General features: G+C 46.6%; 1 protein-coding gene across 1 annotated transcript in view; it reads right to left on the reverse strand.

Moving 5' to 3' along the window:
* Positions 1-14,220, reverse strand: part of LOC118571020 (dynamin binding protein) — a 93,266-nt gene that overhangs the window by 45,177 nt on the left and 33,869 nt on the right. Inside the window, exons 3-4 of the mRNA XM_036169883.1 lie at positions 13,810-13,932; positions 3,674-5,647 (exon numbers count right to left, since the gene is read on the reverse strand). Of these exons, the coding sequence (XP_036025776.1) occupies positions 3,674-5,647; positions 13,810-13,932 (2,097 nt within the window). The remainder of the gene's footprint in view (positions 1-3,673; positions 5,648-13,809; positions 13,933-14,220) is intronic.

A 14,220-nucleotide genomic window follows, 5' to 3' on the forward strand; every position in this document is an offset into this window, starting at 1 on the left:
CAACACACTTTTCGCACCACGAGGATACCTAGAATGAAGAGCACCAGAACCACAGGTTGGGAGAGTGGCATGGAGGACTGACTCATTGTAGAGAGGGTGAACGTGGGTTCTGGTGCTGACCCACACCGAGAGTAACTCTGTAGGTGTGATTCAAAGGCTGCAGGACAGAAAGTGTGACTAACTAAAGGCCAGTGTCAGTAGGCTCATTAGAGTTTCCAACATGCACATGTGAGCGATACCATGCGTGTGCCTTTCTTTCTGATCAATGTGAGCCCATGCTTGGCTCCTACTGAATGCCAGCATTTGATGAATGAGGAGTGCGTGCACACAGAGATTATGTGTCAAAGTCAGGTCTGTGAGCCTCACCGAGAGATGAGAAAGGACTATGACATACTCCAGGCTCTCCCAGAGCAGCACTCAGAAGCTCTGTCTGGGGCTTCTAATGTAATAAGTTCTAAGAAACCCCAAGGTCTGAGAACTGACCAAATGTGTCTGCTGCCTAGAGAACCAACACATTCAAAGGCACAGTGCTTTAGATATGGCTCCTGACTTGTTGATCTCAACCCGTTCAACTGGAAACTCCATAGCCAAACAGCACTTCGAGAATGTTCATCACTCTATACCCTGCTCTCCGCATAATGCTAAAAATAAAGAGGTTTTCTAGATGACATTGGCTTGACCTGAGCCCATACTAAATGACATGGTACTTCCCTGACACGTGACCATCTATAAATACCTTCTGGTGCTCTACCTTAACTCCATATAATAATTTGAAATTAAAATTTCCAATTCTCAGGCTGGAGAGATGGCTCAGTGGTTAAGAGCACTTGCTGCTGTTCCAGAGGACCCAGGTTCAATTCCCAGCACCCACATGGCAGCTTACAACTGTCTATAATTCCAGTTCCAGGGAATCTGACACCCTCACACCAGTGCACATAAAATAAAATGAAATTATTAAAAAAAAAAAAAAAAACAAACCCAAAAAACTCCCAATTCTCAGTCAGAGCCAAACACTGGTTACTTAACCTATGTATTTCTTATAATGAAGTCTAAGTTATTTGGGCCCTTTCACAGAAAAAAAAAAAAAAAGCTAAAAAAAAATTAGAAGAAATATATATATCAAAAACATCTTAAAAACTATCAAAAATGGTGAGATAATAATATAAAATTATAGGTCATCAAACGCAACTCAGGCAGGAAAGGCACTCGGCAGTCTGCTCGTGGAGAAACCCTGAGTTCCGTTCCCAGCACCCACTTCAGGGGACTCACAAGTGCCTGAATCTCCAGCTTCAGGGGGTCTCAGACACATGCACAAAGTTAAAAATAAAAATAAAATCTAAAAAACAAACAAAACAAAAACAAAGGAAAACTAGAATCATAAAAATATGTGTACTGGTATTTGCCAATCTCCCCTAACCTCGAGCCTGAACTCTGCCAATGACCTGAAGAAAAGGAGTCAGAAATACACACACAATAAATAAATGAATGCAATAAAAAAGGCCTAAGAAAATCAGGCGAGACACCTAGACAATGAGAGGAAAGACTAGAAATCTCCTGTGAGAATAAAGTCCTACAAAGAGTCCACCAACATCACCGTAAAACAAAAGTGGGGACACTCCTCTACCGAGGGAGAGAGCTGCCGACACCTCCAACCCTGGATGCGAGGTCAGGACAGTAAGAAGTGGGCCGGCCAGACCCAAGCTTTGCTCTGAGCGGCTGTTGTGAAGTGAGTTTGTGAGAACGCATGCGGATTACAGCAATTCACACTTACAGATAAAACACATCAGTAAGCTTAATTACACACTCTATGATTTATACCCGCCCCCCCCATACACGAAGTACACATAAATAGAAATAAAAATACATCTTTAAAAAAAATAGTTCCAGCCCGGTGGTGGTGGCACATGCTTTTAATCTCAGCATTTGGGAAGCAGAGGCAGGTGGATCTCTGAGTTTAAAGCCAGCCTGCTCTGTGATCTCTGCTCTGTACCACCATTCTGCTATTTTCCTCTTTTTTCCCTGAGACAGGGCCTTGTTATGTAGCCAAGATTAGCTTTGAACTTGTAGTAATTCTCCTGTCTCAGCCTCATGAGTGCTCAGATTATAGACAAGCACCACCAAGCCAGCTCCACTTTATATTTCTCCTTTGAGTCTGATGAATAAGAACTCTCCAGAGAGAGCTGGGGAGATGGCTCAAAGAGCTTGCTGCACAAGCTTAGGACCTAAGTTCAATCCCTAGCACCCGCGTATGAAGCCAGGTGTGGTGATATATTGTGTATCCTAATAAACTTGCCTGATGATCAGAGGACAGAGCCAGCCACTAGAGTAGACACAGAGATCAGGCAGTGGTGGCACACACCTTTTAATCCCAGCACTTGAGATCTCATGCCTTTGCTTGGGAAGCACTCATGCCTTTAATCCCAGGAAGTGATATGGCTGGGCAGAGAAAGGTATATAAAACTTGAGGAAACAGGAACTCACTCTCTTCAGACTGAGAATTTCGTAGAGGTGAGAACAGTGGCTGGCTGTTCTGCTTCTCTGATCTTTCAGCTTTGACCCTGATATCTGGCTTTCAGTTTTTTATTATAAGACCATGTAAGATTCAAACAACAGCCAGGTGTGGTGGCACATGCCTATAATCTCAGCACTGGGGAAGGAGAGACAGGTGGGGCTCACTGGCCAGCCAGCCTAGCCTAACTAGCAAGCTCTAGGTCAGCGGCTCTCAACCTGTAGGTTGCAACCCTGGAGGATGTTTACATTACAATTCATAACAGTAGCAACATTATAGTTATGAAATAGCAACGAAAAGAATGTTATGGTTGGGGGTCACCACAACATGAGGAACTGTATTAAAGGTCACAGCATCAGGAAGGCTGAGAACCACTGGTCTAGGCCAATGAGTGACCCTGTCTCAAAAAAACAGCTGAGGAACAATAACTAAGGTTGACCTCTGACCTACACACATGTACACATATACCTGTACATGCCTACACACACACACACACACACACACACACGCACGCACGCACGCACGCACGCACGCACGCACACACACATCTTTGGAGACTAGCCACAGAATATGCATTTTTGAATGCACGAAGTGGCAAGTTAAAGCTACAGTAGGTGAAAACACCAGCTTAAACCTCGGCTCTCGGCAAGTGACTTAACAGCTCGGTCTCAGTTCCGCCCTCTATAAAGTGGCCATCTGAACGATCTCTGTATGTACTTCCATGACAGCCGTGAAGACACTGTAAATGCATGGTAATAACAAATGCTAACAAGTAAGAAATACGGGATATTACTGCTGAAATAAGGCCCCTGATCACAAAGGTACAAGTTCTAGTTTTCTCAGGAGATGTCTTGGCCCCGGGGACTTCAGTTTAGAAAGTCTCTTAGGGACTTGCTATCTGCAATGATGCCACAGCGCAGAAGGGGTAACGTCAAAAATACATACGTCTCTGAGGCTGGACTTAACTATTTGAGCAGTAAATGAAGTCAGAGGACCCAGTGGTCGTAGGTACAGCATGGCAGAGCAATCTAATTAGGTGATGGAATGGGGGACTGGGTAACAGGCTGTAGATCTCTCTGTGTGGACCAGGATGTTTTTCACATAGCGAAGCCCTCACTGAGCCTCAGCACCGGAGTCAGGGTCACACCAATTCCTGCCACTCACCTCTCAGCTGCTGGAGCTCCAGGGTCGGACTCTGAATGGTTCTCTCATAGAGCTTGAGATTCTCCAGAGTCTCTACCCTCAACAAGTCATCCAGCTTCTCCTCTAACATCAAGCTCAGCTCTTCCTGAGCCCTGGTGTACATGTCCAAGTCGTGTTCCACGCCCTGAATCCTCGCCAGCACAGAGGGGCACGGAGAAGTCCGGGCTGGGCTCTGCTCCATGTGCTCAGGGCACTCCTCCTTCTCTGGGGCCTCCCGACTGGGATGGGCACCGGGGGTGGGCTTGGGGGAGGCTGTGTTCATCCTCTGCTGTGTGGAAGGAGGCCGGGGAGCTGGGCGGGAGGGCCGCACAGCCAAAGGGGGTATAGGTTTTGGGCTCTGGTCAACCAGCAAGTGGGGAGAAATGGGTGTTGGGGTACAGGGTCTGGGGGGTGGCGGCCTCAGGGCCTTTCTCCTCTCTGGGAGATCTTGAGAGGAGCCTCTGACAATATCCTTCGCGGAGTTAAAGTCCATGATTGAAAAGCGGCGTTCAATTTTATCCAGCTCTGTGCTGGGCCCCGACAGGCTCTTCTCAAATTCCATTAACTGTTGGGTCAACTTGGAATCCAGGTCTATGCTGTCCCCCTGTGGCGCTGTGGTTACCACTGTGGTGGGCCCCTTGTCTAGTGGCCCAGGCCTCCTCTCTGATCTCTCTGTTGCAGAACAGAGGCTGGAGGCATCTTCTGCAGATGTTTGGTGCTTCTGAGCATAGCTGGCCACGGCCGGATGGCAAAAGTAGCTAGGTTTGGCTATCCTTGAGGCCGAGAGGGAGGAGGCCCTGTGAAGTAGGGGTGCTGGCTTCTGAAGGGACCCACACTGGGCATATGTTCTTTTGGGAGGCAGGCTGGAGTAGTCTCTAGTCCAGGCTTCCAGAGGGACAAACTCAGAGAATGGGTCTGAGCTTTGGTGGCTCCCTCTTGCTGTTGAAGAAAACGGACTTTTCTGTACTTTGGGATGACAAGGTACCCAAGGCTGGGAAGAGATACCATTGACTATCTCTGAGGGGTTAGGTGTGGAAGAGATTTTAACAAGAGGCCTTTCAGGATCCACACCTGGGGAGCTTCCTGAGGCTTCTTCACTTTGACCAGAGTTCTCGCTTCCAACACACTCAGGGACCCCACCATCTAGGGGAACATGGGGTTGTTCAGATAGACTCCAGTCACACCTTTCTGCTTTACACGTCTCTGGTTCAAGTCTTGCTTCCTCCACCACTGAGTTCCCCAACCTGTCCACAGAACTTTCAGAGTTCTTAGGGAGACTGTCTTCCTGGGGCAGAGCCACGGTTTCTTCTGTCCTGGTGCTAGGACATAACTTCACAAAGCGATGAGGGAAGATACCTGTCCTGCCCTTCAAACGTCCTTCCAGCCAGCCATCCTCCAATGTCCCCAGAATTTGGATTTTATCCCCTACGTCAAAATCCAACTCATTCGGCTCCAGGGCTTGGAATCTGTAGAGGGCAAGTCCATAGGTCCCCGACGGGTGGTCAGCCTCGTCAGCCCCACTTTCTATTTCTCCTGTGGAGATGTCTACGTCACCATTAGCAACACAGTCATCTCCACTTCCAGAATTTACCGACTCATCCACAGTCCTCAGGGGCCCCAAAAGCTCTACAAAGCCTTCTGGGAAGATGCCTCTCCGACCCTCTAGCTCTCCTTCAAACCAGCCTGGCTCAGGAACTCCGATAATGGTAATCACGTCTCCTTCCCTGAAGTCCAATTCCTCATCCAGCTGGGCAGACAGCCCCATGAGGGCCCGTGCTTGCCCCATGGAGTATTCTGGAATCTGGAGCGATGCACTTTGTGAGTGCCACTGCCGGCTTTGGGAGGAGAGGCAGAGCTCACGAACACAAGAAGATGGGAAGAAGCCCCGGGCCCCCCAGCAGCTTCGGCCCTGCAGCCATCCTGCAGTAGGGGTGCCATCAAGAATCACCAGGTCTCCTGAAGAAAGAAGCAAAAGTCAGAACCTGGCCAGAACCCCAGAGAATGGCCAACAGAGCCATAGGTTTTTTTGTTGCTGTCGAGACAGGACTGCACTGCGTAGCCCAGGCAGTCACCACAGTTCTATCTCAGTCTCCTGAGTGCCAGGCTTGCATATATATCCACCAAGACTCTCTCCTCCTACCGCGTGGGCCTGAAGACAGAGCTCAGGTCAGTGGGTTTGGCAGCAAGCGCCTTCACCCACTGAGCTATCCATCTTGCTGGCCCTACAATAAGATCTTTAAAAAATTCAGTGACCCCTACTCTTCTGTTGTTGCAAATAACCAGTGTTTCAGGTAGTCGTCACAAAATAAAAACCCAAAATTGCATTTGTCTGAGTGTTTAGATTCACCACTGTTCTAAAAACACATTCCATAGTTCTATAATCAATTGTTTTATAACAAATGCTTGATTGTGTAATTATGGACATTCATTTTGTGGATTACTAATTTTAATCTTACTTTGAACTTTCCCTCTGGTCAGTGCATGGGCCAACTCTCCTGAGCAGAGCTGCTCAAGGGAGGCAGGACACTGCTGGAGAGACAGAACACTGCTGGAGAGACAGGACACTACTGGAGAGAGACAGGACACTGCTGGAGAGAGACAGGACACTGCTGGAGAGAAAGAGACAGGACACTGCTGGAGAGAGAGAGACAGGACACTGCTGGAGAGGGACAGGACACTGCTGTTGAGACAGGACACTGCTGTTGAGACAGGACACTGCTGGAGGGACAGGACACTGCTGGAGAGACAGGACACTGCTGGAGAGAGACAGGACACTGCTGGAGAGAGACAGGACACTGCTGGAGAGAGACAGGACACTGCTGGAGAGAGACAGGACACTGCTGGAGGAGACAGGACACTGCTAGAGGGAGGCAGAAGGCTGGCATACAGTCAGGAGGGGCAGCAGTGCACGGTTCCCAGTCAAACGCACTGGACAGGGGCTAGCTGTTATGTTCTTGACTTTTATGCGCTCCTGGGCAATTAAAGGGGATTGCCTTTATTTTATATGTATCGGTGTTTGTATCTGTGCACCAGGTGCATGCGTGCCTAAGAAAGACAGAAGAGGGTGTCAGACCCCTTGGAGCTAGAGTTATAGGTGGTTGTGAGTGACCACGCAGGCACTGAGGACAGAACCTGGGTCCTCTGCAAGAGCAGTCAGTACTCTTTGTGTTTGTTTTTCGAGACAGGGTTTCTCTGTGTGGTTTTGGTGCCTGTCCTGGAGCTCACTCTGTAGACCAGGCTGGCCTCAAACCTGCCTCTGCCTCCTAAGTGCTGGCCACCACCGCCTGGCATCAGTCAGTATTCTTAACTTCTCAGCCATCTCTCAGTCTCATTCCTGATTTTTAAGAAGATTGTGTGCCCTACCTTCCCAAGTGTAAGTGAGTTGGTGATGGGCACACTTCTGTTTTATATCTTAAGAGTCCAAGATGTTGCCTTTTGTGTAGTGAACACTAAGTATCAATTTGTTAATAATGATTATTCTTTATTTAGCCCTAGCTCCCATGTAGTAGGTAGCCATCCCAGCCTTGGCCTGGAAGTTCCAACCCCCACTGAGGCTTCGGTAATGGTCACGCCCACAAGGCGGGGCTGAGGGAGGACGCTGAAGACCCAGGATCAAGAGGAGAGACTTCCCTTGGTTCCAGAACCCTGGACGCTGGAGGTAGACCAAGCAGAGATCTCCAGAGAACACCGCCGGACTGCGCCATACCTTTCCCAGACCCTGCAACCTATCCCTTCATTTGTAAGTTATCCCACAAAATAAACCCCCTTTTAACTACGTGGAGTGGCCTTAGTAATTTCACCAACACTCCCAAATTCATCACACTCTCCTGCATCTAAAATTGGCCCCCATTGCTAACTTCCTTGCTCCCTCTCATTTCTTCTTTCATAACATTTCTTCCATTTATCAATTCTTTGCTAATACCCTAGCCTAGTTTAATTCCCAGCCTTCCCTTTTAAATTTGACCCAAACATTATTTCTTCTAGCCCATCAAATGATTATAAATGTGCCAATTTTACTGCATCCTTTTGCTTAAACTTTAGTCATGAGGCATGATGGCCTACTGCTCACCAATTTCTTTTCTAATAACCTTTCTTTGTTTTCTGAGATACAGTCTCACTCCAGAGTACAGGCTGGTCTGAAACTTGTTCCAGTCCTCCTGCCTCAGACTTCCATGTGCTGGCAACAAATCTACTCTTATTGAGTGAATTCAATAAAACATATTTGTTCTGGACTCACTCTTAAGAGTCTCCTTACCAAGACAGCAGCAGACTATTCTGTTTCCGCCCTGTTTGAGCTGTGCCCGGGTTTCTCATCTATGATGTGAGACCCTGGGAAATCTCCCACAAGGGGATTTTTGCTTTGTTTGCTTTAGAGACAGGGTCTCACGATGTATCCCAGGCTGGCTTCAAACTTGCAGCCCTCCTGCCTCAGCTTTCGAAGTGCTTGGATTAAGAGCATATACCACCACATCCTGCCGAACCCCAAATCTTCACTACCGCTACTCTGTCTCCATTTGAAACCTTAGCAGGCTTCCTCAAAATCTTAGGAGCTCACATCTGCTTGGCCATCTGTGGCCTACCAAAGCACCCCACTTATCCCTTCAGTTCTGGCATTTGTATGTTGGCACAGTGTATGGCACATAATACAGCATTTTAGACTTAGTGGCAGATACCCTGTATATTTCCTAACTTCATTTTATTGTGCTTAGAGTTTTATTTGGAGATACCTAAAAATAGTGTCTTGCTCCCATATTCCTGCAGTCTTTTAATTTTGCACTAGTCAAAGCTTTGGGTCCTGAGAATTACAAGTACCTCCCCGCCCCCTTCCCGCCCTGAGGTATGCCATCCAGGCCACCTCAGGAAGTCACTGGTGACATGGCTGCTCAGACACAATGGGTCTCTTGGTGAATAGGAAAATCAAAGCATGCCCTAACTCCCACTCTGCTGGCTTTGAAATGCCTGGCTCACGTCAAGCTGCAGAATGACAGCGTTCTCTGTCTGGCCAGATCTCCATGAACTTGGACAATAGGGCTTGTTTTCCTGTCTATTCCAACAGTGGTTTTGATGAGCTTTGTTTCCGGGCAGACTAGCTCTGTTGGTTATTCATAGTTATAAAGGAGGGTTCTCAAAACAAAACAAGATGACGCCCCTCTCCCATCAACACACACAATTTAGATAGCACTTTACTTTAGCTCAACACCCCCACCTTCTGTTTCTGATTTTGTCCTTTGTTTTTTCCCCTTACTTGGTGACTACCTTTATTTTATAGGCCTAACTTCCCTGGGGTGGGTTTGTTGTTGTTGTTGTTGTTGTTGTGGTGGTGGTGGTGGTGGTGGTGGTGGTGGTTTCTCTGGTTTCTGTTTTCAAAAATCTCTTGTTTTAAGCCGGGCGGGGTGGCGCACGCCTTTAATCCCAGCACTCGGGAGGCAGAGGCAGGTGGATCTCTGTGAGTTCAAGGCTAGCCTGGTCTACAGAGCTAGTTCAGGACAAGCTCCAAAGCTACAGAGAAACCCTGTCTCGAAAAACCAAACCAAAACAAAACAAAACAAATCTCTTGTTTTAATTAGTCAGGCAAGCTATTTCCCTGGAGTCCTGGATAATTCTTTAGGAATGGAGGATACCCAGTGATTCTAGACTTCAAAAACACCAACACAAAGAATTCCTGGAATGGTGGACCAGGCTTGGGAAAGGGAAGTGGAAACTGCGGTGACCCTTGGGGTCGACTGTGACTCCTCCCAGTCACACTGCTTGCTTCTCTGGACAGGAAGTGGATTGGAAATGAGATTACTGGAGGGAATGTAGGTCTGGTTAGACTCTAACACAAGCTGCCTGACTCCACGGGGTCAGCTTTATCCTTGACTCCACTCCTGGCGCTAACTGCCCCGGGGACCGTGTGCCTTGCGCAGACTACATATTTCCTCTAATTTATAATTAGAGTTTACCCTAACACTTCATCTCATGGCATTCAAGTCTAAGGTACTTGTGCTCTGACTGATAGAGATCAGTCAGAAACTCACTTATAAATTATCTGTCATGTTAGTGGCCTTTTGAGAGGAGGCTGTCTAGAAGTACGAGTTGTAGACAGCCATAAGCACTCTGTGTTATATGAGGAAATGATCTGATCTTCTTGTCTTTCCCTTGACACATTCTTTTCCTTTTCTTCCCCTTCACTTTTTGTGTTCTAGTCTTTATTTTTTGTTCAGTTGGTGACTCCAGCCATTCATACTGACTCTTCCAGAAGACAGTTTTGTTTCTGAACCAAAACACAAAGCACAGTCCAAAACAACTGAGTGCCTTTAGGAAATGGGGAGGGTGACACCTGCTGGCAGAATCAGTGACGACTCCAGGTAGACTGGGGAAACATCCCGTGCACAGCAACTTCACAGGATGAAGGCCTCAGGAGCCACACAGCATGTCCCTCTGCCTAGTTTACACTACCACCTTATTGGTCCGAACAGCTACCCTGAGGTAGGTGTTGTCCTCTCCAGCCTTTACATAAGGATAGCAATGAGCTAGCCCAACATCCCAGCTACTGTGTGGCAAAGATGGATTTAAATCTAGGATCATTAGAATGCCTATTCTCTAAGCCATATTACCTAATTTTAACATACTAGTCATAACACAAATTACTCGTACATACACACATACATACATTTTCTCTTTGGGTGACTTTATGTGTGTTTGTTTCATGTGTATGGGTGTATTGTTTGCATGGATGTGTGTGCAATCCTGAAGAAGCCAGAATCTCTAGAACTGGAGTCACGGATGGCTATGAGCCTCCCCAGGGGTGCTGAGAATTGAACCTGGGTCCTCTGGAAAAGCAGAGTGCTCTTGACCACTGAGCCATCTCTCCAGCTGCTCTTATTAATCTTAATGATACTTCTTTTTTTTTAAAGATTTTATTTATTTATTATATATACAGTGTTCTGCCTGCATGTATGTCTGCAGGCCAGAAGAGGGCACCAGATCTCATTACGGATGGTTGTGAGCCACCATGTGGTTGCTGGGAATTGAACTCAGGACCTTTGCAGGAGCAGTCTGTGCTCTTAACCTCTGAGCCATCTCTCCAGCCCCTTAGTGATACTTCTTAAGTGCAATTTAATAACAACTAAACAGGCAGTGTGATAAGGCACAGCAGGACTCTCATGTAGCCGAGGCTGGCAGTGTGGTGGAGGATGACTAAATTTCAGGCTGTTCTGCCTCTACATCCTGAATGCTGGGATTACTGGCGTGTACAACTATAGAGGTTGATGCATTGTAAGACTGGACCCAAGGCTTTGGGCATACTAGCCAAGCACTCTACCAACTGAACTATACTCTTAGCACCCCAATATTACTAAAAGTTTCCAGGTCTTCCTTTGGTTTGTTTATTCATCACTCAAGTTTTGTATGCACAGAAGAGAAGCTACCCCACTGCTGTGCTGGCTACTCTTACATCAACTTGCCACAAGCTAGAGTTACCCAAAGGAGGGAACCTCAATGGGGAAAATGCCTCCATAAGATCCTGCTGTAAACCAAACAGTGGTGGTGCACACCTTTAATCCCAGCACTCAGAGGCAGAGGCAGGCAGATCTCTCTGAGTTCAAAGCCAACCTGACCTACAGAGTGAGTTCCAGGACAGCCAGGGCTACACAAAGAAACCCTGTCTCAAAACAAACAAATAAACAAACAAACAAAATCTGGCTGTAGGGCATTTTCTTAAGTAGTGATTGATGGAATTTGCTTCCCAGCACCCACAAGGCAGCACACAGCATCAATAATTCCAGTTCCAGGGGATCCAGTGCCCTCTTCAGGCTTCTGTGGGCACCAGGCATATATGTGGTGCACAGACATAGACACAGGAAAACCACCCATACAAAAGTTTTTTTTTAATTTTTTAATGAAGATCTATAGATTCAAAGCTGGAGAAATAGCTTAGTAGTTAAGAGGGCTCACTGTTCATGCAGAGGAAAAGAGTTCAATTCCCAGTGTCCACATAGAGTGACTCACAACCATCTGTAACCTCCGTGCCCAGGCACTGATGTCCTCTTCACAGGCACCTGTACACATGTCCACAGACACACACTCGTAAATGAAAACAAAGACCTGCCGATTGGAGTCCAGCCTGACCTTGGCTTACTCGCTCTTGTTTCAGGTGACTCCTGGCTAACAGGTCAGTGCTGGGGTCTTCCCGAGAACCTCTGGGGGTTGGGGGGGCGCTGAGTTCCTTAGGCAGATTTTAATTTCAGAGCCAGCTCAGAACACATCAGATGAGTCTTCTCAGCAGAAAATCTTGTGTTTTTTAAAAAATGTTTTGAATCCTAAGACTTGACCATACAACACACAGTGCTGAAGCAAAACTAATTCTAGCAGCTATCCCTTAAATTCTTCAAAACACTACATACACACTGTTTACTTCCACACAACACATCCTTCTGTCCTCTGTTTTCAGCAGGAGCCAAGACTAGGAAAGAAAAGGCCCATGCTAAAGCTGGAGATGCGACTCAGTGGTAGAGTGCTTGTCTCACTGTTCAGTGTGCTCACGGCCAGGGTGTCAGCCTCCAACACTGAAACACACAAGCAAGCGGGCCACGCTGCTCACACCAACTGGCTCATGTCCCTCTTCAGTCCTATCTGGGGAGGCCTGCCCTGGATCCCAGACCGCCTTGGGAGAGTGTGAGGGAGGACAAAGATCCTGCCAGTCTCAGGTCTAGTTTCCACTGTCTTCCCAACCCTGATTAGCAAGAAGGCTCCAGACCATAGGGAGAGGCAAAGACTGACAACAGGTGAACATGCCGGAAACTCCAAGACAGGTCTTGAGGATGAACAACAAAAAAACCCAATATTCTTTTCCTCTCACTGACTAGGGACTAGAGAGGTTTGCTGGGTCTCGGTTCCCTACCGTGTGTGTGTGTGTGTGTGTGTGTGTGTGTGTGTGTGGTGTGTGTGTGTGTGTGTGTGTGTGTGTCTAAGAATTAAGCCTGTGCCTTCAGCATCATACTAAAAGAACAGTTACAATACAAACAACAGAGCTTATAAGTAAGTTTTTCTATTTTGATACGTTGACTGGGGACATCACAAAACTGGGTGGGTCACAAGCCTCAGGCTGCAGCACTACTAGTCTCTGTGTTTATGTAGAATGGCGTAGACTTAATCAAGCGGACATGGAAATGGTTTCCTGTTCATCTTTGGAAGTCCATGCCTTTAGAGTACAATGGTGAGAAATACTGGAATCATCCTGGGGGTGTGGCTAGCACCATCTGTTTAAACTGTTTCTCTTACACTACCCAATGGAAGCACAGTAATGGGGAAGTCTTGCATCGATCTCTGCTTTATCAAAATTACTGTTTCCCTATTGTTCTTTAGTAAGTAGCAATGCTTTCAGCAAAATCATACAAGGTAGTATTTCTGAGGAAGAGATTAACACTGTCTAAAGTGTCTGAAGCATAGGGTAGTGAACAGATAACACTGAGTCAGGATATCCTGAGTCCATACTTCTTACAGGAGTGAATTGCCTTTGAACTACACTGTTATGTATAATGTACAGTTACTAATACTCCCAATGTTGAAGATCCCATATGAATACTTTTGTAGGGGCTGAAGAGATGGCTCATCAGCTAAGAACATATACTACTATTGCAGAGCACGAGAGTTTGGTTCCCAGCATCCACATTAGGCAGCTCACAACCGCCTGTAACTCCAGCACCAGAGGATACCTACGCCCACTTCTCACCTCCCAGATACCTGCACTCATGTGTACATATTCATATCCCCACACACACACATAATTAAAAATAAAAACAGATTGACATGGTGGCTCATGCCTTTAATCCCAGCACTCAGGAGGCAGAAGCAAGTAGATCTCTGTGAGTTGGAGGCCAGCATGGTCTACATATGAAGTTCCACTCCAGTCAGAGGTATTTTACATATATACGCTGTCTCAAAAAATAAAAATAAAATCTGAAACAATAAAAGAATACCTTTCTGAGAAAATCCTATGAAAATTACCAAGCGCTATAGCATAAGGCCTTACTCTTACCTGCATTATGTCAGTGCTGCAGGCTGCAGAGACTGACTAACCAGTGTAAACATCTCTAAAAGACCCTGTTCTCAAGACTGCAGATCTCTGATGCTCTTACCCCGATGGAGAGAAAGACTGTTCAGCTCCCGAGATGTGAATTCACAGGTGCAAACAAACAGATTCTCTCCTTCTTTCAGACTGGGGATTGTCACAATCTCCACAAAACTGCTGGGAAACTGTCCTGAAAAACAGAAGTGCACGTTAAACACTGAGTGTTCTCTTAAGATTATTTTTTCCCTCTGTCTGTGTACAAGGACAACTCTTTTTCTCAGTACAGTTACAAATTCTGAATTGAAAATTGACCTAATACTAATAATTAGAGAATTCACTACAGATAAAGTGCACAGTTCAGAACTAGATGTATGTATAGGGCAGAGAACACAACTCAAAAGCATTTATTGGGCCAGTGAGATGGTTGAGCGGTAATGACATATGCGGTCACGCCAGATGACCTGAGTTAGTTAGATCC

Source organism: Onychomys torridus, chromosome 1 (assembly GCF_903995425.1).
Source record: "Onychomys torridus chromosome 1, mOncTor1.1, whole genome shotgun sequence".
Lineage (NCBI taxonomy): Eukaryota > Metazoa > Chordata > Mammalia > Rodentia > Cricetidae > Onychomys > Onychomys torridus.